This window comes from Naegleria gruberi (genome assembly GCF_000004985.1).
Source record: "Naegleria gruberi genomic scaffold NAEGRscaffold_1, whole genome shotgun sequence".
NCBI classification, from domain to species: Eukaryota; Heterolobosea; class Eutetramitea; order Acrasida; family Naegleriidae; genus Naegleria; species Naegleria gruberi.
The window spans coordinates 1,006,441-1,030,253 of NW_003163326.1; the positions used below are offsets into that span (position 1 = coordinate 1,006,441).

The 23,813-nt window shown below is 32.7% G+C and overlaps 16 protein-coding genes across 16 annotated transcripts; 8 read left to right on the forward strand and 8 right to left on the reverse strand.

Annotated features, from left to right (window-relative positions):
* Positions 1-145: 145 nt before the first annotated feature.
* On the reverse strand, positions 146-1,853 carry NAEGRDRAFT_55564 (flagellar calmodulin). The gene has a single exon (XM_002683487.1). The coding sequence runs from the start codon at positions 1,186-1,188 to the stop codon at positions 721-723; it is 468 nt and encodes a 155-aa protein (XP_002683533.1). The 5' UTR covers positions 1,189-1,853; the 3' UTR covers positions 146-720.
* Positions 1,836-2,845, forward strand: NAEGRDRAFT_29122 (uncharacterized protein; the record flags this gene model as incomplete). The annotated part of the gene is made up of 3 exons (XM_002683171.1): positions 1,836-1,903; positions 1,946-2,255; positions 2,306-2,845. The coding sequence occupies 3 exons, from the start codon at positions 1,836-1,838 to the stop codon at positions 2,843-2,845; spliced, it is 918 nt and encodes a 305-aa protein (XP_002683217.1).
* A 72-nt stretch (positions 2,846-2,917) lies between these two features.
* On the reverse strand, positions 2,918-4,180 carry NAEGRDRAFT_61466 (uncharacterized protein; the record flags this gene model as incomplete). The annotated part of the gene is made up of 3 exons (XM_002683488.1): positions 2,918-3,674; positions 3,743-3,935; positions 3,982-4,180. 3 exons carry the CDS (start codon positions 4,178-4,180, stop codon positions 2,918-2,920), a joined length of 1,149 nt encoding a protein of 382 aa, XP_002683534.1.
* A 254-nt stretch (positions 4,181-4,434) lies between these two features.
* NAEGRDRAFT_45174 (uncharacterized protein) lies at positions 4,435-6,015 on the forward strand (the record flags this gene model as incomplete). Its single annotated transcript, XM_002683172.1, has 1 exon — positions 4,435-6,015. One exon carries the CDS (start codon positions 4,435-4,437, stop codon positions 6,013-6,015), a length of 1,581 nt encoding a protein of 526 aa, XP_002683218.1.
* A 242-nt stretch (positions 6,016-6,257) lies between these two features.
* Positions 6,258-6,686, reverse strand: NAEGRDRAFT_61468 (uncharacterized protein; the record flags this gene model as incomplete). The annotated part of the gene is made up of 1 exon (XM_002683489.1): positions 6,258-6,686. The coding sequence occupies one exon, from the start codon at positions 6,684-6,686 to the stop codon at positions 6,258-6,260; it is 429 nt and encodes a 142-aa protein (XP_002683535.1).
* A 78-nt stretch (positions 6,687-6,764) lies between these two features.
* On the forward strand, positions 6,765-7,451 carry NAEGRDRAFT_45175 (uncharacterized protein; the record flags this gene model as incomplete). Its single annotated transcript, XM_002683173.1, has 1 exon — positions 6,765-7,451. One exon carries the CDS (start codon positions 6,765-6,767, stop codon positions 7,449-7,451), a length of 687 nt encoding a protein of 228 aa, XP_002683219.1.
* A 1,305-nt stretch (positions 7,452-8,756) lies between these two features.
* Positions 8,757-9,998, reverse strand: NAEGRDRAFT_28877 (uncharacterized protein; the record flags this gene model as incomplete). Its single annotated transcript, XM_002683490.1, has 3 exons — positions 8,757-9,230; positions 9,276-9,338; positions 9,381-9,998. The coding sequence occupies 3 exons, from the start codon at positions 9,996-9,998 to the stop codon at positions 8,757-8,759; spliced, it is 1,155 nt and encodes a 384-aa protein (XP_002683536.1).
* Positions 9,999-10,475: 477 nt separating this feature from the next.
* On the reverse strand, positions 10,476-11,465 carry NAEGRDRAFT_61471 (uncharacterized protein; the record flags this gene model as incomplete). Its single annotated transcript, XM_002683491.1, has 1 exon — positions 10,476-11,465. One exon carries the CDS (start codon positions 11,463-11,465, stop codon positions 10,476-10,478), a length of 990 nt encoding a protein of 329 aa, XP_002683537.1.
* Positions 11,466-11,916: 451 nt separating this feature from the next.
* On the reverse strand, positions 11,917-12,405 carry NAEGRDRAFT_3656 (uncharacterized protein; the record flags this gene model as incomplete). The annotated part of the gene is made up of 1 exon (XM_002683492.2): positions 11,917-12,405. A coding segment is annotated over one exon (489 nt), but the record flags the coding sequence as incomplete, so codon positions are not given.
* A 905-nt stretch (positions 12,406-13,310) lies between these two features.
* On the forward strand, positions 13,311-14,759 carry NAEGRDRAFT_77797 (uncharacterized protein; the record flags this gene model as incomplete). Its single annotated transcript, XM_002683174.1, has 1 exon — positions 13,311-14,759. The coding sequence occupies one exon, from the start codon at positions 13,311-13,313 to the stop codon at positions 14,682-14,684; it is 1,374 nt and encodes a 457-aa protein (XP_002683220.1). The 3' UTR covers positions 14,685-14,759.
* A 215-nt stretch (positions 14,760-14,974) lies between these two features.
* On the forward strand, positions 14,975-16,051 carry NAEGRDRAFT_2594 (uncharacterized protein; the record flags this gene model as incomplete). The annotated part of the gene is made up of 1 exon (XM_002683175.1): positions 14,975-16,051. A coding segment is annotated over one exon (1,077 nt), but the record flags the coding sequence as incomplete, so codon positions are not given.
* A 1,554-nt stretch (positions 16,052-17,605) lies between these two features.
* Positions 17,606-19,133, forward strand: NAEGRDRAFT_77798 (uncharacterized protein; the record flags this gene model as incomplete). Its single annotated transcript, XM_002683176.1, has 2 exons — positions 17,606-18,459; positions 18,524-19,133. The coding sequence occupies 2 exons, from the start codon at positions 17,606-17,608 to the stop codon at positions 19,131-19,133; spliced, it is 1,464 nt and encodes a 487-aa protein (XP_002683222.1).
* Positions 19,134-19,293: 160 nt separating this feature from the next.
* On the reverse strand, positions 19,294-19,950 carry NAEGRDRAFT_60157 (uncharacterized protein; the record flags this gene model as incomplete). The annotated part of the gene is made up of 1 exon (XM_002683493.1): positions 19,294-19,950. The coding sequence occupies one exon, from the start codon at positions 19,948-19,950 to the stop codon at positions 19,294-19,296; it is 657 nt and encodes a 218-aa protein (XP_002683539.1).
* Positions 19,951-20,201: 251 nt separating this feature from the next.
* NAEGRDRAFT_45181 (uncharacterized protein) lies at positions 20,202-20,774 on the forward strand (the record flags this gene model as incomplete). The annotated part of the gene is made up of 1 exon (XM_002683177.1): positions 20,202-20,774. One exon carries the CDS (start codon positions 20,202-20,204, stop codon positions 20,772-20,774), a length of 573 nt encoding a protein of 190 aa, XP_002683223.1.
* Positions 20,775-21,023: 249 nt separating this feature from the next.
* On the reverse strand, positions 21,024-21,458 carry NAEGRDRAFT_61478 (uncharacterized protein; the record flags this gene model as incomplete). Its single annotated transcript, XM_002683494.1, has 1 exon — positions 21,024-21,458. The coding sequence occupies one exon, from the start codon at positions 21,456-21,458 to the stop codon at positions 21,024-21,026; it is 435 nt and encodes a 144-aa protein (XP_002683540.1).
* A 155-nt stretch (positions 21,459-21,613) lies between these two features.
* NAEGRDRAFT_56526 (uncharacterized protein) lies at positions 21,614-23,405 on the forward strand (the record flags this gene model as incomplete). Its single annotated transcript, XM_002683178.1, has 1 exon — positions 21,614-23,405. One exon carries the CDS (start codon positions 21,614-21,616, stop codon positions 23,384-23,386), a length of 1,773 nt encoding a protein of 590 aa, XP_002683224.1. The 3' UTR covers positions 23,387-23,405.
* Between the last annotated feature and the right edge of the window lie 408 nt (positions 23,406-23,813).

Consider the following 23,813-nt stretch of genomic DNA (forward strand, 5'->3'; position numbering starts at 1 on the left):
AAAAGTCTTTCCATAATATCAGAATCCCTCCATCGTTCTGGTAATTTTTCTTTCCATTCAGGATCTTGTCTATCAGTTTCAGTTGCAATAAGCCAATTATACAAGTCACTGTCATGTTCACAGAGTAAATCATAAAATTCCTCAAGATCTGACCATTGAGTCATCTTTGGAACATTCTCTCTAGCAAAACCACCCAAGAAGAGTTCAGTTTCAACACGACCTCTATTTCTACAATACATGAGGATACGACGTTTTATATTGTCCATAAAAGCTTGTTCCTCTACTGGTGTCATATCTTTGATTGATTTTCCTTCTGTTACTGCCTTTTCTAAAATTTCATGAAAATATGGTGGACGGAAGTCTGGAATACTCTTGATAATCTCTTCATCAGTTAAATATTCTTCTTGTTGTTCATTTTCGGAAATGTCTTCTTCCGCATTATTATTTGAAAATTTAATACATTGTGTTGAAAAACGTGCCAATGAGAGATGATTAAAATTCTTGGTGAGAGGTATGTGGTTAAATTTCTTGATTGAGCAAAATTGATACTTGATTAAACGATTCATTTTTTTTTTAAATTGATAGTAAAATTAATTGAATATTTAATTTTCATTCTCCGAAATTTATTGGGTTAAATACAAAATCAAGAAATTGAAAAGAATAATAAAGAGAATGAATTAATAAGGTTGGTGGTTAGTGTTTTATTGGTACAATTTATATTTACTTTTGCATCATCATCTTGACGAATTCAGTATAGTTGATTTGGTTATCACCGTCAATATCGGCTTCACGAATCATTTCATCAACTTCTTCGTCTGTGAGTTTTTCACCTAGGTTGCACATAACGTGTCTGAGTTCTTGAGCAGAAATGAAACCGTTTCCGTCCTTATCGAAAACTTTGAAAGCTTCCTTGATTTCTTCTTCGTTATCAGTATCCTTCATCTTCTTGGCCATCATTGTCAAAAATTCAGTGAAATCTATTGTTCCATTACCATCAGCATCAACTTCGTTAATCATGTCGTGGAGTTCTGCTTCAGTTGGGTTTTGTCCCAATGATCTCATAACAGTTCCCAATTCGCTTGTAGTAATAGTACCATCACCGTCCTTATCGAACAGAGAGAAGGCTTCCTTAAATTCAGCGATTTGTTCTTCAGTTAATTCGTTATTGCTAATAGCTTCTCTACTCATTTTGTATACAAGGGTCTTCGTTAGGGATTTTTTTAAGGTTATGTTTTTATTCGGTTGATGTATTGGCCAATTTATTGTAACTACAGTATTTTTTGGCGCCAAAGATTTACAACGTTGTTTTCGTAGGCGAACTGGTTAGAAAGCGCGTCTTCTAGATTAATTGGCCTTTCATCGCTAATCACACTCACTACAAAATTCAGAACCACAAGAGATGAGCGCCAAACAAGTGCTATCAGTGCGACAATTAGGAAAATAGCGAACCCTTAATGAATGGAAGGTTATTATCTTCTCATAAACAATGATCACTTTATAAACCAATACTTTTTCTCATCAGCATATATGGTTTTAACATTGTTTTTTTTGAAATATGTCGTAATGGGTTATGGTTGAATACAGGTCCTACTACTAGTTCCTTATTGGATGTTTCCCTCATGTGGAAGTTGTGCCCCATGAGTTGAACTTTGTTAAGGTACTTTGTCATCCCTATATTCACAACTTTTGAAGAGTGACCAATTGTTATCTTTGAGTATTGGTGGGTTTAAAAGGATGATTTTTGTTCGAACACGCTCATACAATGGTTTCATACAAATGAATCAAAGAAGTTGGTTTTGTATGCAACAAAGTAAAAAATGGCCACAAACTACTTGATGGAAAATTATACAATTATTGAGAAGATTGGTGAGGGAACATTCGGACAAGTATTAAAAGCAAAAAGGTAAGTAGTAAAAGGAAGATAATGATCTTTAATATAATTTAGGAAGGCTGATGGACGAGTTGTGGCCTTAAAGAAAATTAGAATTAGGAAACAAGAATTTGAAGACTTTCCGAAAAATGTAATTAGAGAAGCAAAAAGTCTTCAACATGTGTGCCACAATAATGTCATCAAGTTGTATGATGTCTTTGTGAATGGATCATCTCTTGTTCTCTCATTAGAATTTATGAAAACAGATTTGGCAAGAATTATTAAAGCCCAAAGGACACCCTTCCTTGAGTCTCATATCAAATGTATAATGCTAATGATGTTAAAGGGTCTCCACAATTGTCACACCAATAGTATCATGCACAGAGTATGTAGGAAAGTGTAATTATTTAGAAATTAATTATGTGGAATTATTAGGACATCAAACCTGCCAACTTACTTTTCAATCACAACGGAGAGTTAAAACTGGGAGATTTTGGATTGGCTACGTTGTATCTTGGAAAGAATGAATCTTACTCACATCAAGTTGCAACAAGATGGTACAGAGCTCCAGAACTTTTGTATGGAAGTAGATCTTATGATTGTAAAGTAGATATTTGGGCAGCTGGTTGTGTCATGGCAGAATTGTACAATCTTTGTCCCTTATTCACTGGTGAAAATGATATTGATCAATTATATAAGGTACTTTCACTTTTGGGAATTCCTTCAGAAAATAATTGGCCAGGAGTTTCCAAGTTGCCAGATTTTGGCAAGATAACCTTCTCGAAAATTAAAGTGAGAACGATCAGTGAACTAGTTCCAGGAGCTCCTGATTTGGCTCTTGATCTTATGTCACATCTATTAAGATTTGACAATGATGAAAGATATAGTGCTGAGGAGGCCTTAAGACATCCATACTTTTTTAGTGAACCTTTGCCTTGTGATTTTTCAGAGCTTAAATTGCCAAACAAGATGTAGTCGTACTTTGAGAGCTTTGAGAATAGCTAATCATTTCTTTTTTCAGGATGTATTGATACATTTTATTTACAATTATTCTACAAGGGCTTCAAACTTATCAATTGGATCAGCATTGATTGGTTCTGTATTGGAATTCCAATCAAACTTGAGAGAGACATACACTCCCTTATTATTACAAACGAGAATGGATTCATCATTAGTCTCAAAAGTACAAACTGACACACCATCAATATTTGGATATTTAAATGTGCTAGTAGGTGTAGTTTCAAGAGGTTCATAAATTGTGGTTGTTACATAGCTCCAAATTGTTGATAGACTAGAATTGGCAGAATTTTCAGTGTTGCTTGCTAGTCTGGCTTTCCACTCTTTAAAGTCTACTACAAACACATGGAGTGTCTCTCTAGAAACACACGATATCAAGTCTCCCTTATGATTAAAAGTGAGAGAATAAATTTCCTTTGCCAAATTACCTCTTCTGAATTCATGAATTTTCACACCTGTATCAATGTTGAACACTCTTACCAACGTTCCCTTCTCAGAAACAGTTGCCAACATGGATCCATCCTGATTCAAGGCAACACATCTTATTGAAGATTCATGAGCTCTAATTGTAATTTCAGAAATTATTTCATAATTTTCGTGGCCAATGGTAACAACCTTTACCTCTCCAACTTGTTCATCCAAAATAGCCAGCAAGTACTCTTTCTTTTGCTTATTGTAAATAAAGGTGGATATACCATATGAATTGAGGGTTGTCTTCCATGAGTGTACTTGTCGTTTGGTTTGTAAATCAAAAATATACACCATATCCTCAGCAACAACAGCAAATCTGATAATTCAAGTTTGATTATTACAATAAATCAATTAAATATAATTAAAATCAAATAATAAACTTACAAATTCTTCTTTGAATGAATACTTATAATATTCCTTGGGCAAATCAACTCATTTGTGACCTTTCTTTCTTTATAATTGTAAAAAACAACCTTATTCATTGCAAATGCTGGTCGAGAACCTCCTCCGACAAGGGCAACTGTGCCCTTATCCTCATCCATGAAACAAACAAATGAAATTCCTCCATCAATAAATTCTAATGTTACGATGATGATTAGTCTAATCAACAATTTAAAACTCACTATGATCAAATACCCTCTCACAAAATCCGTAAGCACACGAAATAATTCTAAACCCTTGATCCTTTCCGTAGGCTAACATTGTAGAATCTTGGTTAAATCCGATGAATAGAGTATTATTATTATTGGTGTTGCTATTCGATTGCTCTCCAACAGCATTGTCAGAACCAACATTACTTCTCGGAACGACCACAAAAGACATTTTTTACTTTTAGTTGTTTGAAACGTGTTATAACTAGATTTAAAAATAGGAAGGAATTGGAAGCAGTAATAACCATATGTTTAATTGATAAGAAAAAGGGAGGTTACATTTGGAGAGAAGGAAGAAAGGCAGTCCTCAATATGCAGATGAGACTTGGATCTTTGTAATTGAAAGAATGCTCTACTCTATTGTTTTAATTGTTTTAAAATGATGAAACGGTAACTTTTAAAAGAAACAATCACCATTTTAAAAAAATGTTCCACAACACCTTAGACGTTGTTGATAAGCCTTACATTCTCAGTAAAAAAATTAAATTTGATGAGGACGACGATAGTGAGGAGAATAGGGATGATTCCGAGCAGGATTATTCATCAGAGGATGACTACTCTTCTGAAGAGTCTTCAAATAATCAACAACAACAGGAACAATTAACAATTCATACAGCTCTTCCACAACCAGAATCTAAGAAACCCACCAAATCCAGTATCACTGATGTGTTGATAGATAAATTCTATTATGAAACAATGATAGAGATGAATATTAAGGATATTAACTCCAGTAACGGACACTTGCCTGACTTTAAAGCAAATATTAACAATGTGAATAATGCCAAAAAGAAGTCCCTAGAAGAAATTAATGAGGATGAAATAACGAGTAAAGCCCTTTTGCTTTCCCTGAAGAAGGATTTGGAGAATGAAATTAGATTTGCAGAGAATGATCTTAGTGATCTCAATGAACAGGAAACCATTTTGTTGATGGGAAATTCAAGATTACAATCGGAAATTAACTTTAACAAAACTCTTGCTGAGGAAGAAACATCAAATATTTCAGATCTTGGAGAGTTGTCTAAAATAGTGGAGATGGAAGTTGAAAAGAAGGAGTCTTCAGAACAGAAAAAAATCATAACAAACTTGGAAAACTCAGACAATGACGCTTTTACAAACTCATCCATTGCTTATAACATGTTGAAATTACAATATCAAATAGAGGATGCTTCTAGGAAATTGGAGGAAGTAAATTCCATTCACAATCAACATCTCATGGCAAAGAGAAGAAGGATGATAGAAAAGCTCCACCTCAAAGAAATTAATCAACAAAAGTTAAATTTTGAGAAGAGGGTCAGCGCAGAAACAAAGAGAATTGAAGATAAACACAATCATGATCTTCAAAAACTATTGGAAGAAAATAGAAAACTCGAAGAACAGGAGCAAATGTTGGAGAGTAAGCTAGAGTTTGTTGTAAATGAAGATGGTGAACAAATTATGAAAACTATGGAAAGGGTAATGTCAATGTTAAAAGGAAGAGAGGAACTTCCAGATGGAAACTATATTAGTGTTTCCAGAGCAATTGGGTATTATTCCCAATTAAAAGATGCAACCGAGAAAAATCAATTCACGGTCAAACTCTTTAAAAAGTTTTTAAGGGAACACAAAGAATTCGGCTTTTTCGTATTTGATTTTGAAGACTTTTACGCAGCAGCCAAAGTGGAGGGTAGCAGTCTTCAATCAGATCAATTAATGACAACCAGTCGAAACATCGAGGAACCTATTCCACAAAAGGTCATTCTCGATCCAACAGAAAATTTGTACAATAACAGAGAGGAAATGCCCAAGTTTGTCGAACAGGAAGTGCCATCACAACAACGAACACCCTTGCTTAGAAAGAAATCAATTGGAAACAATTCAATGTTGACACGATCATCCAATAATACCTCCAATCAAGGCACCAATAGATCGCTCAATAAGAGTGAGGGAAATGCAACAGCACAAGATGTGCTTAAAAGAAGTATGGGTGTGCTGTCAAAAATCAATCAGATCAAAAAAAATAATAAATAATATCAGAGGAAGAATGTATTACTCTTCATCGCTTTTTGTTTCAGATTGTTGAACTTGTTTGTTATTCTCCCTTACTTGACTAACCTTTTTAGAAATGGAAGAAAGAAATGCATCTGCAGACACATTTCCTTTATCATTAGTTGAGGCAAAAACTCCTTGTTGGGAAACTTCAGGTAATTCCTCTCCTCTTTCAATTCTCCTCTTTTTTTCATTTTCTCCCTATTGATATGTTTTTCAACAATTTAATGATAATAACAAATTATTTTTACAATAAATCCACAAATTGAATCCACACTTACAACATAATAAATCAATCCAACAATAAATCCAGCAACAATCATCACATTACCCAAATTTTGTGCCAATTTAATTCTTTCTTCTTGTTTTTCCTTTCTCTTACTACCATCCAATTTAGCAGTTAAAAATTCAGATAATTCTCTTTTAATATTATACATCTTTTCTTGTGCTTCCTTTCTATCCTTCTTTCTTTCCTCCTCGACATCATTATTCAATAATTTATTCCAAGTTGAAAATGATTTTCCAAATTCTTTTCCTGATATTAAATAGTGTTGTCTAAAAGTATCATTGTTGCAACAATTATGTGTTTTAGTTACGATAGTTGCTCGGATTATTCTTCCTTGATTGAATGCACTTTTTGATTGTTTAATCATTTTTTTAGTAAAATTAATTATTTATCAATTAACACAATAATTTACATATGAACAATATTGAGAATAATAAAAGAAAAAATGAATGAACAAGTATTATCGAGTACACTTTCACATTTTGAAAGTCTATTCGAAGTTCTTTTAGAAAAACAACAAGAAACTTCTGAACAATTACAAGAAATTATTTCCGAAAGAAATTCAATATGGCACGAAAAGATTATTCCCAAAATTGAACAATTGTATTATAAAAAGAGAGAATTTCATTTAAATAATGAATTTCTCTCGTTAAAATCCAATAGGATGGATTCTCTTGTAAAGGAATTAATCGGAAGAGAGGATGAAAAACAAAACAGATTAATTGAGACTAGAAACATTGTTAAGGATAAATTTCAAGACTTGTTTAAATTGATAGGGATGGAAATGGATTATTTACATAATTTATCTAACTCTTCAAAAATTGGAGAGGATGCCAAGATCTTTCTGAAAATTCCAAAGAATTTGGATACTGAAGGGAGAATTGATTATTTATTGAATAATGTAGAGGAAAATATTAGAAACGAGTATAAGGATAAAAATCAATTGAAATATTACGAGATTGGGAAAAAGTTTGTTGAATATTTCAATCAGAGGGAAAATGAAAAAATTAGGAAAAACAACAAGATCGTCCTCAAGGAACAAAAGGACAAGCCAATGAATGAAAAATTGAACCAGCTGAGAGGGTTCATTGAAGACACATTCCATTTCAGTACAAGAAAAAAGAGTGAGTAATTTAATTGAGAATATTGATGGAATATTAATAGTTATCCAAAGTGCTAAATATGTATTATATTGCAAGATTAAATTCAATTATCATTACAATTTTCAACAAATACTGAATCAGGAATCAACCATAACAACATTTGATGCTTGGTGTGATAAATATTCAATACTGGAACGGTTCAATAATGAAATAAGGGAAGTATATTACAAACGACAATTATTTTCCAATAGTGAGGAGTATGATTTGAATATTCTCAAACCTAGTGTTGAAATAACTAATCATTCAACATTCAACCTCTCCAGAAAAATCTCAGAACCAAGAAATAACAATCCTATGAAAACTATTCTAGGTCTATATTTATTTTCCCTAATACTTTCAGATCCTATTCTACTAGGTCAAGACGAAACAAAAGTACAAAGCCTAAGAATATTATTTATTGAACTTGTAAATCGAACGCAATTCAAACATTTTTCTCGGTTGTTGCCTGATATGAAATTGTCAATATTAACAACTAATCTCGTAAAACTGAAAAGTGAAAAACAGAGCTATTTAAGGTACTTAATTAGCAAATATCAAACATCTCCTCAAGATGAAAAACTACTAAGATTAATGTTTACTCTACATAATTGTGGAGTCAACAAGCTTTCTCAAACAAAAAAGAGGGAATTGGAGAAAATTGCAATGTCCATGATATTTCGAGAAGCTGCCAATTGTATTTCCATTAATGATTTCATGGTCATGTCCAAACTGTATAATATTGAAAATATCATTTCACCTTTATTAGTGGGTAAAAATTTGGAGTTTATCCCTACCGTTTCAAACCAGAAAAATCATGTCGAAGAATTGTTCCAATTATGGGACATCTTCAGTGAGTTGTTAGAAACATTTAAACAGAACCAGGTTGAAATGATTAAAAGAGCGAGAATGGAAATAACAGAGAGTATCAAATATATTTGTCAAAAATTGACATCACTTGTGATTTCATCTCAAGAGGGTTCCCTTTTACTTGTAGAAGAAATGTTTTCACTTTTGGAATCTTCATACCATTCCCTTAAACATTTTCCTGATCTGCAAAATATGATTGAGCACACCCTTCAGTCCATAATAAAACTGTAATTCTATTATGATTTCACATTTATTCTTAATAATTATCAGAGTCTCACACAAGTTCTTTAGCATTTCTATAGATTACAAAGTTTAATCACTATTTATCCACATAGTACAGATATTCTCCGAATCTGTGATCTATTATGAAAATAGCTAGTGTATTTTCTTACTCACCTCTTTCAGGATGGTAACATCATGATAAGGTGTTATTGAATTTGTTGTTGGAAAGTCTCAACCTCATTAGAGACAAGTATCTTGATATCCTCAGTTTTAATATCCTCACTGAATTGATAATCAAAATTAGCTTGACAAAAGTAAGTATTTTCAGAAGTGTTTGGATCGGTATTATATTCATCCTGATCGAACATTTCTTTCAGATAGGGATGTCTAAGAGCATCTCTAACTGTTATTCTCTTTTCAGGATCCCATGTGAGCATTCTTTCAAGCAAATCAATTGCTAATTGATTCGTAACATGTGAAAAGATTTGACCGAAATTCTTCTTTTCATATGTTTGCTTAAAGTGAGTCTTCATAAATTTAATTCCTTCACTGCAACCTCTAATTTCCTCATCCTTTGGAGTACCAACCAAACGTAAAATCAATTCCAATTGATCCTTAAAATCTTTGCCAGGAAACAAAATAGGTCTTCCATTTTTGTGAAGTGGTTTCACTAAGAGTTCCTATTAAAATGACTGTTATTAGAAAGAATAAAATTATACACATACAGCAAAAATACATCCAATTGACCACATATCCATAGCAGCATGCAATTTGTTCCAATACAAAATCTGATGCAACTATTTAGAAAATACATGTAGATCAGTACTTACAACTTCTGGACTTCTGTACCATCTTGTCACAACATATTTGGAATCTTCTGGATAATCTTGACCAATGGCTCTACTCAAACCAAAATCACATATTTGTAAATCCAAATCTCTATTCAGCAGAATATTGCTTGGCTTTAAATCTCTGTGAATTATATTACTGCTATGCATGATATTAACTGCTTTTAAAATTTCATGAAGAAAGTATTGGATAGATTGTTCACTAAATGTCTGATTACTTGACAAGAGTTTTTCCAAATCAAAATCCATCAAATTGGTGACAATATAAATACTTCCAGGTTGATAAGGATCAAAGAATAAATCCTTAAGTAATACAACATTATGGGCACTAAATTGTCTGAAATGTTTCAAAATTTTGATTTCTCTTAAAATTCTCTTTTGATAATTTCTATCTCTTTCATAGAGACTGGATACTTTTTTAATGGCAACTCTTTCATTATTCTTATTATCCAATGCACTCACAACACAACCAAATCCACCAGCTCCTTTTACACCATCCATTGTATATCTCTTTGGTAATGAAAATGTGTTTCCATTTACAGAATATTGTACATATTCCGGAGAGGAAGTTTGTCTACTTGCTTGTTGACCAGTAAACATTTGATTATTATTCGGATATGATGAATTTCCTCCATTAAATAATTGTTGTTGTTGATTATAGTATTGTTGCTGTTGTTGTTGATAGATATCATGTTGATGAGCCTGAATGAATGAAGCTTGATCGGAATATTGTTGTTGAGTATTGTAATTTGAACCATTGTATTGCGGTTGTTGTTGTTGTTGATTTCCCATCACCATGTTCATATTGTTCAGTTGTTGGTGTTGGTAGGAATTATTGTTGTTGTGGTGTTGTGGAAGCATTTTTATTATTTTAATATTCTTCATTCAGGAAATGAATCCGTGATGAGTATTTAGGGTGATGTTGAAGGCTTATTGTTGATGTTCACACAAATCAGAATGCTCACCAAGACCCTTATTTAAAATCTTCCGAACACATGATTCAAGTTGAGAAGTTCCCTTATGAGGAAATATTTTAAGGTTAAGAAGGTGTTTTATTGACTCACTCCGAAACTTTGGTTAATTAACCAATAATTCAGATCGAATAGAGGATGTAATTTCTTCCCAATTTGAAGCAAAGTGTGGAGAGGGAATGAGAGTTGTTTGAACTTGTTGAATGCTGCTAGCGGCATTTTGAGGGAGCTTTGAGAGTGGAATGCCCAATCTTTTGAAGAGGGATAGTATAGTTGTTTCCTCATTATTTCTCGGATGATAAAGTATGCCATTAGTTTCTAGAATGCATCTCAAATCATTGACAGAGTCGCCAATGTATATTGTCTTACTGGTATCTCTACTGATGAAGAGATGATGTCTGAGGGACATGAGTTTGTCCATTGAGGTGACACATTGCTTGGAAGAAAATTTTCCAGTTGAAATTCCATTCTCGTTAAATTGTAAATCATTCGTGTAAATGTAAATGTTTGGAAATGAGCTATTCTCTACACTCCACTGAGTAGGAATGGTTGGAATTACTTCAGGGTTGGTAAGAGTTTCATTAATTCTATCTACTGAAAATATATTCAAATGAGTATTTACATGTTTTTGAACATTTTGTTTGATAAATGATTGAATGACATCAAAAGACCAATTACTGGATATAATACAAAGCTCAATATTTTTCTTCTTTCCAAACTCATAAAGTAATTCGAATAATGACTCACATTGAGGAGCAAGCTCAGTGTGAAATTTTTTTGGCAACTCTTCGAGATCTTTCTTAGAAAGACCCTCCAATAGATTATTTTGCTCTACTGAATTTACTCCAAATAACTCTACATGATCCATTTCATTCAAGAAATCAGATATATTTGACATGGATATATTTCCTTCATATTTTGACAGAATAGTCTCGTATTTCTTTAAAAAGTCGTTTGAAACCATTTCCCAAGCTTGATTCTTTTCTGGATTTTTTAAAAGTTGTGGAATTAATGTGCAAGTATCAGATTTAGTTATGGTAGAATCAAAATCAACAAATAATCTCAAATTGCTTCTGCTCTTCCTTCCATTATTCATTTCGGAATATGAATTATATTTCTTGATTGCATGAAATTTTCTGCACAAATTTTGACCAACTCTGTCTAATGATAACATTTGAGAAGAAGGTCTTTGCAACAGATGATCAAAGATTATTCTTTTCATGATGAAGGAGTCAAGGTGTGGAGGCAATTTTTTGGATATGTTTTCTTCTCTAGAATTTCCGAGAATGGTCCGTAAGAAGTAAGGATTTTATTTTCCGCACTTTGGAAAATCTCCAATTATTCGTTTGAAGCTTAAATTGAACGTTCTTGTAAGAAATTGTTGAATTTTCAATAGAATTAGTAAGGAAGTGACAAGTATTCAACGTTAAACAAGGTTCGAATTAAGGTCGATTGGTTTTGGTTGACCAATTCCAACAGACAAATTATGATCGATAAAAATTATCATTTTTGAACAGGAAAATTGTTGTGAAATAATTATTGATAATTTATTTCTTACGTCTAAGATTAGCAACGAAACCTTGCTTAACAGCTTGCACAGTTCTTGAAGCTTGGCAGTTAGAACAGTGAATAGAATAGAGACGAGTTGTGGAATCACGGTTGAGTCTAGTGTCCAAACTATTACAAATCTTACAAACAACATATTCGGTAATGTACTTTCTCAACAAGTTTTCAATATCCTTACTCTTGAATGCACCACGAATAACAAGTCTGTTGCTACCATCCAAGTTACCAGTTGTACCCAATTCGGCGAACAAGTAGTCCAAGACGTGTTGTTCAGCACGATGTAAGTTGGCACAAATTTCAGTAAAGTTGATAAGAACAGTCTTCTTTGGACCGTCTCTGGCAACTTGTGGAGTTTTAACCTTGATTGGCTTTCTCTTACCACCACCCAATTCTGGGTTGTTCTTCTTGAGTGTATCGAAAATACGTTCTAAAAGTTCTGGGTACTTGTAGTCACGATCAGACTTGTTCCAAGCGAGTGGACCATGGTCTTCATCCTTGGCCAAAAGTGAAGCCAAATCTCTTCCAGAATTTTCCATATCACCTTCACCTTCCTTATCTTCACTCCAGTAGGATCCTCCAGTGCTTTGGGATTGTTGTTTCTTGCTGAGAATTTGAGCAACTTCGGTACTCTTCTTTGTCTTTAACAAATCAATAATTTCTGATACTTGTTCATCATCTTCAACATTAATATCAATGTCTTGAGAGTTATCAGTTGGAAGAACCTTTTCCAAAGCTTCCTTGAAAAGTTTGGCCTATTTTAAAATATTAATTTAATAAATTGATGATGATTAAAAACTTACAGCATCCTTGAGAATGACTTGCAATTCTTCGGAGTCTACCTTATCTTCAGAGGATTTCTTCTTCTTTTCGGTTTTTTCAGTCTTTTCTGTCTTTTCAGTCTTTTCAGCTTTTTCTGATGACTTTTTTGTGGTCTTCTTCTTCTTCAAGTCGAGACCGAGGGCCTTTTCGTCTACAACGCTCATTTTTTTATTCAATTTTATTTTAAAATTTTAAAATGTTTTTGTTTTTTAATATTCTTACAGGTGTAAAACGAGAAATGTACCTCTATTTTTATAATTGTGTTATCATTAAATTCAATGTGAAAGTGTATCATATTTTGAGATTTTCAATATTTGTGTTTCATTTTCTTAGTGTATTTTTAATAGCTCTTGTTTTTTAAAAATTGTTTTGCACTGTAATTTGGAACAGTAATTGTGAATTGAGTCAATGGGTCTTTTCAAATCTAAAGTAAATTGTACGATTCCTATGAATGTACCAAGTTACACTTGTGGAACTTACCAAACACGCAAAATACAAACGGCTGATATTACATTAGAAACGATTTCTGAGGTTTCGAAGAAACTAAGTAAAAAATATGTCCTTCGCCAAAGGCTGTCTTACATACATTCTGGTCTCGTTACTCATACTATCGCTTCTATTGAACTTTTTTCTCACTATAAAGCATTCAAGAAAGGAGACGAAACGAGCCGAATCCAAACCATCATTTATTGATAAATCGGAAAATGAAACACTTCCACCTTCTTCACGTGAAGAAGAATTAATCGACCATTCTGATAAGCTATCATCATCATCGGCACTACTTATTAATAATACAAATAATACAACAACCAATAGAACAACAAAGTGTCCCACTCGCTTCGGAAACTTTATGAAACCTGAAGTATTTGAACAAGAGAAGAAGAGAAAGAGGCTACCACCCAATGAATCACCCATCGTAACACTACCAACCTTTATTCCGATGGAAGTTAAGAAGGATAAAAAGAGGTATGCCATTCTGAATGAATATTGGATACCTAAGGATGAAGAGTTTGATTTGATTGTATTAATGCCAACTATGGCTCGTAAAGATAATGGAACTGATACACTACTCACCTATTTGAATAGTACAATTTATGGATATTATCATCAGTTGAGGGTTGAGCCAGATCCCATCATTCAGGGAAAGAAAATTCTATTCATTATTCAAGCATTTGTCAATGAGATGGAACATGAATTATTTTATGAACTTAGGGAACAGTATAGTCATGTGAAGGAGTTTGTGTTTTTTGTTCCACCTTTCAGATTTACTGATCCATATAGAGATGTTCCAAAAGTTAACTATAGAGATCCAAATAATCCATATCCTGGAAAGATGGCTCGACAACAAACGTGTGATATTGCCTTTCTGACAGATTTCATTTTGAGAAATTTCAAATTCAAATATTTAATGTATACAGAGGATGATTTTGTTCCATGCAATAACCTTTTAAAAACCACATTCGAAACTTTAAATGATATTGAATGGTTCTATTCTGAAGAGAATGCGGATAGACAAGAGTTTGATAAGGGATTCTGTTCATTGAAATTGGCAACAGGATTGGGAGGATTAATTCTCAGCCCAGTTTCTGCTGAAATTTTTCTGAAACACATTAAGGATAACATTCAATTAGAACCAATTGACATTCTCGTTATATTTGTACTTTATAGCAGAGAAATGACATCATCATATGATACCTGTGTGAGAAGGGGTCTCAGCTCCTATGTCTATCGTAAAAGTCAATTGGAACACATTGGAGGAATTAGTAATTGGGTCGAGAGAAATAATCATTCCAAGTTTGGTAATCGTTTATACTCTTGTGGATGGGGTTTGGAAGGAGGTGTCTTATGGGATGTTGGACATGCCAATAAGTTTAACCCAACTCACAGAAAATGTCCAAGGAATAATCGAAAGCTAGTACCATGTGTTTAGTTAGAGCTGTTCTCAAATCTTTAAGAAATCTTAATAAAACACAAACGAACAAAACACGAACATTGTACCAATTTCAACAATATTTAATGCATTTCATTGTGAACTCATATTAGATCAAGCAAGTTGTAAAAAAAATGGGTAATTCATCTTCGGGTGGAGGAGGTTCCTCTTCAACAACCACAACCAATCCATCTGCAAGTCAAGTTGCTGATTTAAAGATACAATCAACAGAGTATGATTTTGCATCTAAATTGTTCAAGAGCTTGATTGGAGTGGCTGGACATGGTAATAATTTGATAATTTCTCCTCTATCAATTTTTGTTGCATTATCGATGGTTATGTGTGGCGCCAATGGTAAAACTCTTCTTGAGATGAGTAATGCACTTTCATATGGAGATTCTGATTTCTCTCAAGTGAAAGATAATCAATTGAAGCAGTTTATTGATGGAATTGTGGAACATTTATCTTATTCTGAGAATACATTATCATTGGCCAATAATATTTATATTTCCAATAGTATTGAATTACAAGATGCTTTTAAAAACACAATGAAGGAAATATTCAAAGCAGATTTGAAGCAGACAGATTTCACTCATTCAACTAAAGCTGCTAATGAAATTAATGAATGGGTTTCTGAAAAGACGGCTGAAAAAATTAAGGATCTCATTAATCCATCATCCATTAATGCAAGTACGAAATTAATTTTGGTGAATGCCATAACTTTCTTTGGATCCTGGAAAAATACATTCGATATCAAACAAACAGATGAAGATGGAGAATTTTACACAGTGAATGGAGTGGTTAAGAGTGTGCCACTCATGAAAAAACGATTTGTAAAATTGCCATACGGAGAAGATGATTCTTACAAATGGGTCACATTAGAATATTCAGAATATAATTTTGCAATGAAATTGTTTCTTCCCAAGACACCAAACACAAAAGTTTCTGATAAGGTAGAATCAAAATTTGATGAGTGGATTACTAAGAAACTATCTCAAAGATCGAATCTATCCAAATTTCCAACGAGTGAGAAAAAACTCGAATCGTTCATTCTTCCAAGATTTGAGGCTGAATATTCATCCTCACTAAATGAAATTCTTCAAAAGGCTCCCTTTTCGATGACATCTGCATTCTCAGCAGGTGCTGATTTCAGTCAAATGGACAAGAATAATTCTGTAATGATTGATAAGGTTTTTCACAAAGCTGTCATTAAGGTTAATGAGGAAGGTACAGAGGCTGCAGCTGCCACTTATGTGAGTATGAGAGCGAAATCTAAAAAGGTAAAGAAAGAGGTTGTTTATTCATTTAAAGCTGACCAACCTTTCTTTTATATGATTACATATAAGGATCACATCTTATTCCTTGGCAAGACTAATAATCCTAATAAAAAATAGAAAAATATTTCAGATAAAGAGAATTTTAATATCTATAATCCCCTCCATGTGAATCTTGTCTCGAATGATGATGGTGATTGTCGTATGATCCTCGTTGATGATGATTATCTCTATAGTAGCTTCCACCTCTATCACGATCGCCACCAGATTTATAATAGCTTCCACCTCTCCTATCTGAATATGAAGATGATCCACTCTGATAGCTGTTGTGTCTGTAATCTCTTTGAGTGTTAACGTTGGTTGATCCACTTTCTGATGAGGAACTGGATATATTTTCAGGTTTTTTAAAACTCTCAGGATCCTTTTCATACATTTCCAACTTATTTGTGAGATATTTGAAAGCGTCATTAAACTTTTTTTCCTCTTGTGGAGCAAGTCTAGCCACATGTTTAGCAATTGACTTTTTCGATCGGTTGACTTTAATTTCCTTATCTAGTAATTTAGCTCCTGATAACAAAATAGCCTTGTTGGCAGCTTCAATCTCTAAAAATTCAATAAATGCAAATCTACATGGATGTTTATCATCTCCAGCCAATCTTATGCAAGCAACTGGTCCACACGAACTGAAAAAATCCACAAGATCATTATGATTAGCTCTCAAATTAATATTTCCAACATAGATCGTCCTCGCAATTTCTTTATCCTTTTCAACATCACCAGTACTATATACAAGATTATTATCTACATTTGGATCACCAATTTGTTGAATGAATGGATTTAAAGCCTTTGAAGATGATTCTTGGGATGCTCCAATCAAAATTTCAGCTGCCGTATTTCCACTCGACAATTGAAATGATGAAGATGATGAAGATTGTGCAGAATTATCATTCAATCCCGTTATTTGTAATTTAAATCCTAACATTGGTGTTCCATTTAATTTTATAGCTTTTTGAGCAGAACTCTCCTCCATAAAAATTATTTTAAATTTTGTATCTGATGAAGAACTATTCGGAAATTATTATTACAAACATATTTTAAAAAACATTAGAAATTAAAAATCACCACCATAAAATACATACTTTAATTGTTCCATCATTTCAATTTCTCCACAATAATTAAAAAATGTTTGTAGAGTACTTTCGGAAATGGTTGGGGCAATATTAGAGACGAGAACAGTTCTCTCTGATGTATGGCTTGACATTTTTTTTTTGTAAATTTAAAATTTTCAAAATTTGATCCTCCACATTGTTGGCTGTATTGATTCTCCTCTTGCCACAAGAAGATGCCAAACTACCTGGAACGGGTTAAGGAACACATCATACATAAGTTGGATTGAATTAAAATTTCATTTAAATTCTGAAATGCAACATTGTTTAAAAATAACCTTATTGTAAAAAACTGTTGAAATCTATTCTTAATTTCTCAATGCTATTATTTTTAGATGGCTAACACCATACAAAGTAATCAGTAACATTGAAAATTACATCTATTCTAATAGAAATTTAAAATAAATACTTGCCTCCGTAACAACAACATTTTCAAAAAATCAAAAGAATTATCAAATACAAAAAAATTAATCGATTAAAAATGTTGTCGTCATCATCAGAAAAGAAGGTTCCAGTGCCAGTGCCTGGACAAAGAAATATTTTAATTACTAGTGCTTTACCCTATGTTAATAACTATCCTCACTTGGGAAATATTGTTGGTGCTGTTTTGAGTGCTGATGTATTTTCTCGTTATTGTAAACAAAAAGGATACAATACTCTTTATATTTGTGGTACCGATGAATATGGTACTGCAACAGAAACAAAGGCTTTCCAAGAAAAGACTACACCAGAAGCCATTTGTGCTAAATATTATCAACTTCACAAACAAGTTTATGAATGGTTTGATATTGATTTTGACCACTTCGGAAGAACTAGTACAAAGCAACAAACAGAAATTGCTCAAGACATTTTCTTAAAACTTCATCAAAATGGATTTTTGACTGAAAAGACTATTGAACAATTATATGATGAAGAGAGTAAGACATTTTTGGCTGATAGATTTGTCAAAGGTACTTGTCCAACTTGTTTATATGAAGATGCTCGTGGTGACCAATGTGACAAATGTGGAAAATTGTTGAATCCTACTGAACTTATTAACCCACGTTCAACAACTACCGGTTCTGTACCAATCATCAAGGAAACAAATCACATTTTCATCAAGTTACAAGATTTGCAACACAAAACAAAGGAATGGTTCCAAAATAATAAGGATACTGCTCAATGGACTACAGTTGCTCGTTCAATTACTCAATCTTGGTTTGATAAGGGACTTGAGGAAAGATGTATTACCAGAGATTTAAAGTGGGGTACTCCTGTTCCACTTGAAAAGTTTGCAGACAAGGTTTTCTATGTCTGGTTTGATGCTCCAATTGGTTACATTTCTATCACTGCTGAGTTCTTTGATTCATTGGGTCAAGGTGATTTGATAATATTGATGAAGAATTGAACTTGGATAGAGTCAAGGAGGTCACAAGATTGGTGAACCAGTTGGTTTGATTAGAAAGATTGAAGATGCTGAAATTAAGGAATGGAAAAAGCGTTTTGGAGGTGGTGAAGATGAAATCTTCCAATTGGATTTGCGTGTTGGTCAAATTGAATCCGTTGAATTACACCCAGAAGCTGACAAGTTATATGTCTTTAATGTAAAGATTGCTGACACTGTAACTAGAAAGATTGTTGGTGGTTTGAGAGAAGCTTATCCAGAATCTGAAACCTTAATTGGTAAGAAGGTTGTTGTTGCTTGCAATTTGGCTGTTGCTAAATTGAAGGGTGTTGAAAGTGAAGGTATGCTCTTGGCCTCTAAGCAAAATGATGGAGTGACCTCATTGCTCACACCTTCAGGAGAGGCTCCACTTGGTGCTCAAATTTATCCAAAGGGTGCTGCTTTCAAACCAGAAAAGGTGTTGAAGAAGAATCCAACAAAGATTATTTTGGATTCTATCAAGATTGGTGAAAATAATGTCCCACTCTATAAGAATTTACCTTTGGTTGTTTTCGATAGTCAAAAGAAGGTAATTGCTCAAGTTGCTACTGAAAAGGACATTGCTCAAGGAAGTGGTGTTTTCTAAATAAATTATTTTTGTACAACACTTTAATAATTTGCTAGAGCATCCATAGCACTCTTGGCATCTTTTCTTGTTGCCTTTTTCCTCTTCTTTTTGATCATTTGCACTTCTCCAATTCCAGAAATAAGTGAGCTATCTCTCTTTTTGGATTCCTCACTATTGATTATTTCTTCCTCAATGGTAACTTTTGGTTCATCATCTCTTCATCCTCTAAATGCACTCGTTTCTGTTTATAAAAATCATTAATTTCTTCCAACTCGTTCTGTGTAAATTCCTCTTTAGTTTGTTCCTCTTGTTCTTTTTCTTCTTGTAATTTTTCTAGCAAGTGATCAGTCGATATCTTATTTTGTAAATTTTTAATTGTTTTTATAGAATCCAATACATCCAAATCTTCCAATTCTTGCTTACTATCGAGTGTTTTACTTTCCAATTTTTTCATTGCATCTTCATCTTCATTATTATCATGTATTTCATCTGATCCATTATGCTTTGGTGGAAACGATCGAACACAATTATGTTCAGGAACGTAACCACTATTTTTTGGATCAGTTTTAAATGTGACTTCGCTAGCACATCTAGTACATCTAATATAAAATCTAAATACTTTTAATCCTAAATATTCCTCTCCTTGAACTGTTTCCTTTCGGGAGTTGAATTTTTTTCCCTGATACATAAATTCTCCACAAACAGAACATTGTACCGTCATTGGCAACATCATTCTAATTTTGACTTGGTTAGTCACAGCCACTTTCCTTCTCGGAATTTGGCTTGGATCAAACTCTGGGTGATAATACTTTTGAATAACTTTTCTTTCTGCCATGGTTTTATAATGATTCTATTCCGATTCGATTGATTTGATGGTTTTTATCCAGGAGACTGTTTCGAGTTGTTGTATTTTTTTTTTAGAAAATAATAATATGAATTGTTTAATGCATTTATTAAAACTTAAAAATCAACTCCATTAATACAATGTAAAATTTAGTTTAAATATAAGAACAACTAGAAAATACAAAAACATGTAAAATATTAATAAAAATAAATTAAAAATAAATTAAAAAAAAACAATTAAAAATGAGTTCTGCTAATCGTGAAGATTTGACCCTCCCTAAACAAACCATTGTCAAAATTATCAAGGAACATTTGGGAGAGTCGATCAAATGTGCTGCCGATACTAGAGAATTGATCGTAGAGTGTTGTGTAGAGTTTGTACAAATGATTGCTGCTGAGTCGAATTCTATTTGTGAATCGGATAAGAGAAAGACTATTGCTGGAGAACATGTTACAGAGGCTTTGAGAAGATTGGGCTATTCTGAATATTTAGGATTGGTTAATGAAGCCCACAACCAACACAAGGTTGAATCCTCAAGACATAACAATGCTTCAAAGAAGTTGAAAAATTCTGGTAAAACTGAGGAAGAATTAATTTCGGAACAACACAAATTAATTGCTCAATCCAGAGCAAGATTGATCGGTAATGGTGGTGCAACACAAACACCAACCACAGCAGTTAGTACTAATTTTCCAACCTTTCCACAACAACAACACTATCAACAACAACAACAACCTAATTATTATACTTCTCCTCTAGTTCCTCCTCCATTGGCTAATGCTCAAAGAGGAGAAATCATCCCATCAAATATCTAGTATTTTAAACTTCTTTTAAAATTGATAGAGGATCAAAATACTTGACAGGATTGAAAATTGCTATTAACCATAATTTGGAATATAATTTGTAGTAGAGAGAGGTACCTTTAATTGGAACTATTTTAGACTATTTCTCTCAACAATGTGAAATACTCGTGTAACACAATGATAATAATCTATTTATTTATCAGATAATAATGGCATAATTGATGTATAATTTTACAAATGATGATGATTGATACTTTAATATTACAATCCTTGAGAAATTAAGAATCTTGAAAAGTTTTCACAATCCAAATAACACTCCGCTGGTTCGTTTGAAATTCCATACATGACAACCAATAGTGCTTGATTTGTTTTAAATAAATAACATCCCTCCACTCCATTCTTTCCACATAATACACGATCTTTTATCACATTAGTAACAATAAATTGTTTGTTCAATAATTGTACACTATTCTTGACAACATTTTGATCATTCAAAATGTCAGGATTTTCAATAACATCCAAAACATTATCCAACCAAGCTGTTGAACATTCTTCACCTCCTAGATTAGGATCACTTGAAAAATTTGATGTTTTTGCCCAAACACCTCTATCCGAAATACTAACAAGAGCTCCGTGTGTTGCATTGCCGTTTTGAATAATTTCTTTTTCAATAAAATCCTTCCACTCTTCTGACATTTTTTTTTAATCTACTTGCTTGTCAGTTTATCATTCTTTGACATGTTTTTTGTTAAAAAATTAATAAGAAACTATTCAATTCGCAATTTTTAAACTTTTACTCAAATCTATGAATCAAACAATTACATGAAACTCTTAAAAACTGAACAAAAAAAATGAAGAGAAGCAATTCTGAAATTAAAGAGAAAAAGAAGTCAACAACAACCAACAATGAAAAGAATACACCATCAACATCATCATCATTGGTATCGGAAAAGAAAATAATAGATAATAATAATATATCATCACCACCACCATCAAAAAAGAAGAAAATTTCAAAAGTTTCAAATCCTCTTCCTACCTATGAAGGATACATTTCGCAATTGGATGAATGTATTAATCAACAACAGGCACTTTCTCATGCCATTTCTTCTCATGATGGAGTTATTGTTCCACCACAATTTTCATCTTCATCACAATTGGCAAAATTAGTACACATTACCAATTGTAATAATATACATGCTAGTGTAAAGAAGGATTTATTAAATAGAGATAGTGAGGAAAATGTCTTTCTTTCCCTTACACAAAGTGTAGTATTTAATGAAATTTTAGGAGGAAAGGATTTAATTTGTGAATATTGTGCTGTAGGAAGTGTGTTTTCAAAGATGGACGCTTTATTTGAGGATTGTTCTCTTTCATATTTAATTCCACTTGTCACGAACGTTTACAAGGCTGTTAAATTTAAGAGAAGTGGTTGTTTGGCATTGATTCTAGTTGATTCTGATAAAAAATTAGAAAGACTTAGAGATGATATTTTGGTTAATAATTTACCATCAGCTATTGAGGATGATTTGATTTCAATTGTAGATGGAGAAGAAATTGAACAGACTCCAATTGTTATTTCAACATTGAAAAACATTATTCCAATTTTGAAGAAACAACCTGATTTATTTAAGATTAGCGCCAAATGTGTAATTTTCCACTTGGGAGAGGATACAATGACTTATTCATATGGATCATCTGAATTATTTGATCAATTGAAAGAGTTAAATGAAAATTATCTTCCAAATAAGAGTAGTAGACAAACTATCTTTTATTCCAATTCCATATCGAGCAAAACTACAGCATTTGTATTGAAAGAGCTCACTAGGGCCAATCCACCATTTATCAAATTGAGTGATGTTATTGCTGAAGAAGCTATTATTAAGCAATCTATTGAAATGGATAAGAGTAAGCAAGAGCATTCATATTTGCCTGTTAAATTCCCACTCAAACTAGTTTATTTATTTTCTCTCCTTTCATTCTTGGTCAAGTATAGAAAATTCCAAACAGTTTACATTTACTTTCCAAGTGCTGAAATTTGTGAATATTATGAAGTATTATTTGAACATACCAAAGACTTTAAAGCAATCTCTAAAAAATCATCAATGTACTTTGTTTATGATGGTATGATTGATATTCCAACTTCATCTGATCCTTCCAAAACAGCTGTCATTCATTTTGAGATGCCACATGACAATTCTACATATCTTCAAAGAATTGGTAATAACAGAAGATCTATAGCATTATATACAAAGGGTCTATCAGATGATGCTGACGTATTATTTAAAGAAAAGGCTGACCATTTGAAATTATATGACAAATTTTCAAATGAGGCTCATTGTGACTTGTCGATTCAATTCCAATGTGAAAAAGCTGTGGAAAAGTACAATCAAATTAGAGATTTACTTAAAGCTGCTCTCAAGGCCTATCGCTCAACACATGCAAAATTCCTCGATAACACCAGTTTACAAAAACAACAAGACAAACTCAAATCCCTCAAACACAAAAAGAAACTGTTAAATATTGAACAATTCTTACAACCATTTGCAGTAACTGATGTGAACGTAACCCAACAATCATGGGAATATTATTGTAACATCTTGGTGCCTCAAAACTTTGATGAATAAAATTATTGACCTGCTAATTTTATTAAAAAACATGTTTCAGAATCACATGTGCCAAAACTATTTGTTACATTTTCGGTGTATAATATTTGAATTTGATCGATTTCTTCTTTTTAACAAGTGTACCCTCATTAATAAAATCTCCATACTCATTACCAAGAATATTTACAACCGTGACAGGTGTTTGTGGACTCTTTTTGATTTTTGATGGTTTGGAGATTTTCTGAATGGGTTGAGAGTTGTAATTTCTTTGAGGAGTAATAGCGCATTCATCATGTAAAGATACATCATTCCAAGCATTGTTTTGATTGGACTGAAAATTTGGAACACTTCCAGCAGAAGATACCACTGTTGTGTCTATCTTTGTTATAGATCCTCTTCTTGTTATATTTCTCGTACTATTTATGACCTGATGTTCATGCTTATCAAA

Bases quoted from the DNA above. Each gene is read 5' to 3' on its own strand.
- NAEGRDRAFT_55564 (XM_002683487.1), bottom strand. From the start codon at position 1,188: ATGAGTAGAGAAGCTATTAGCAATAACGAATTAACTGAAGAACAAATC.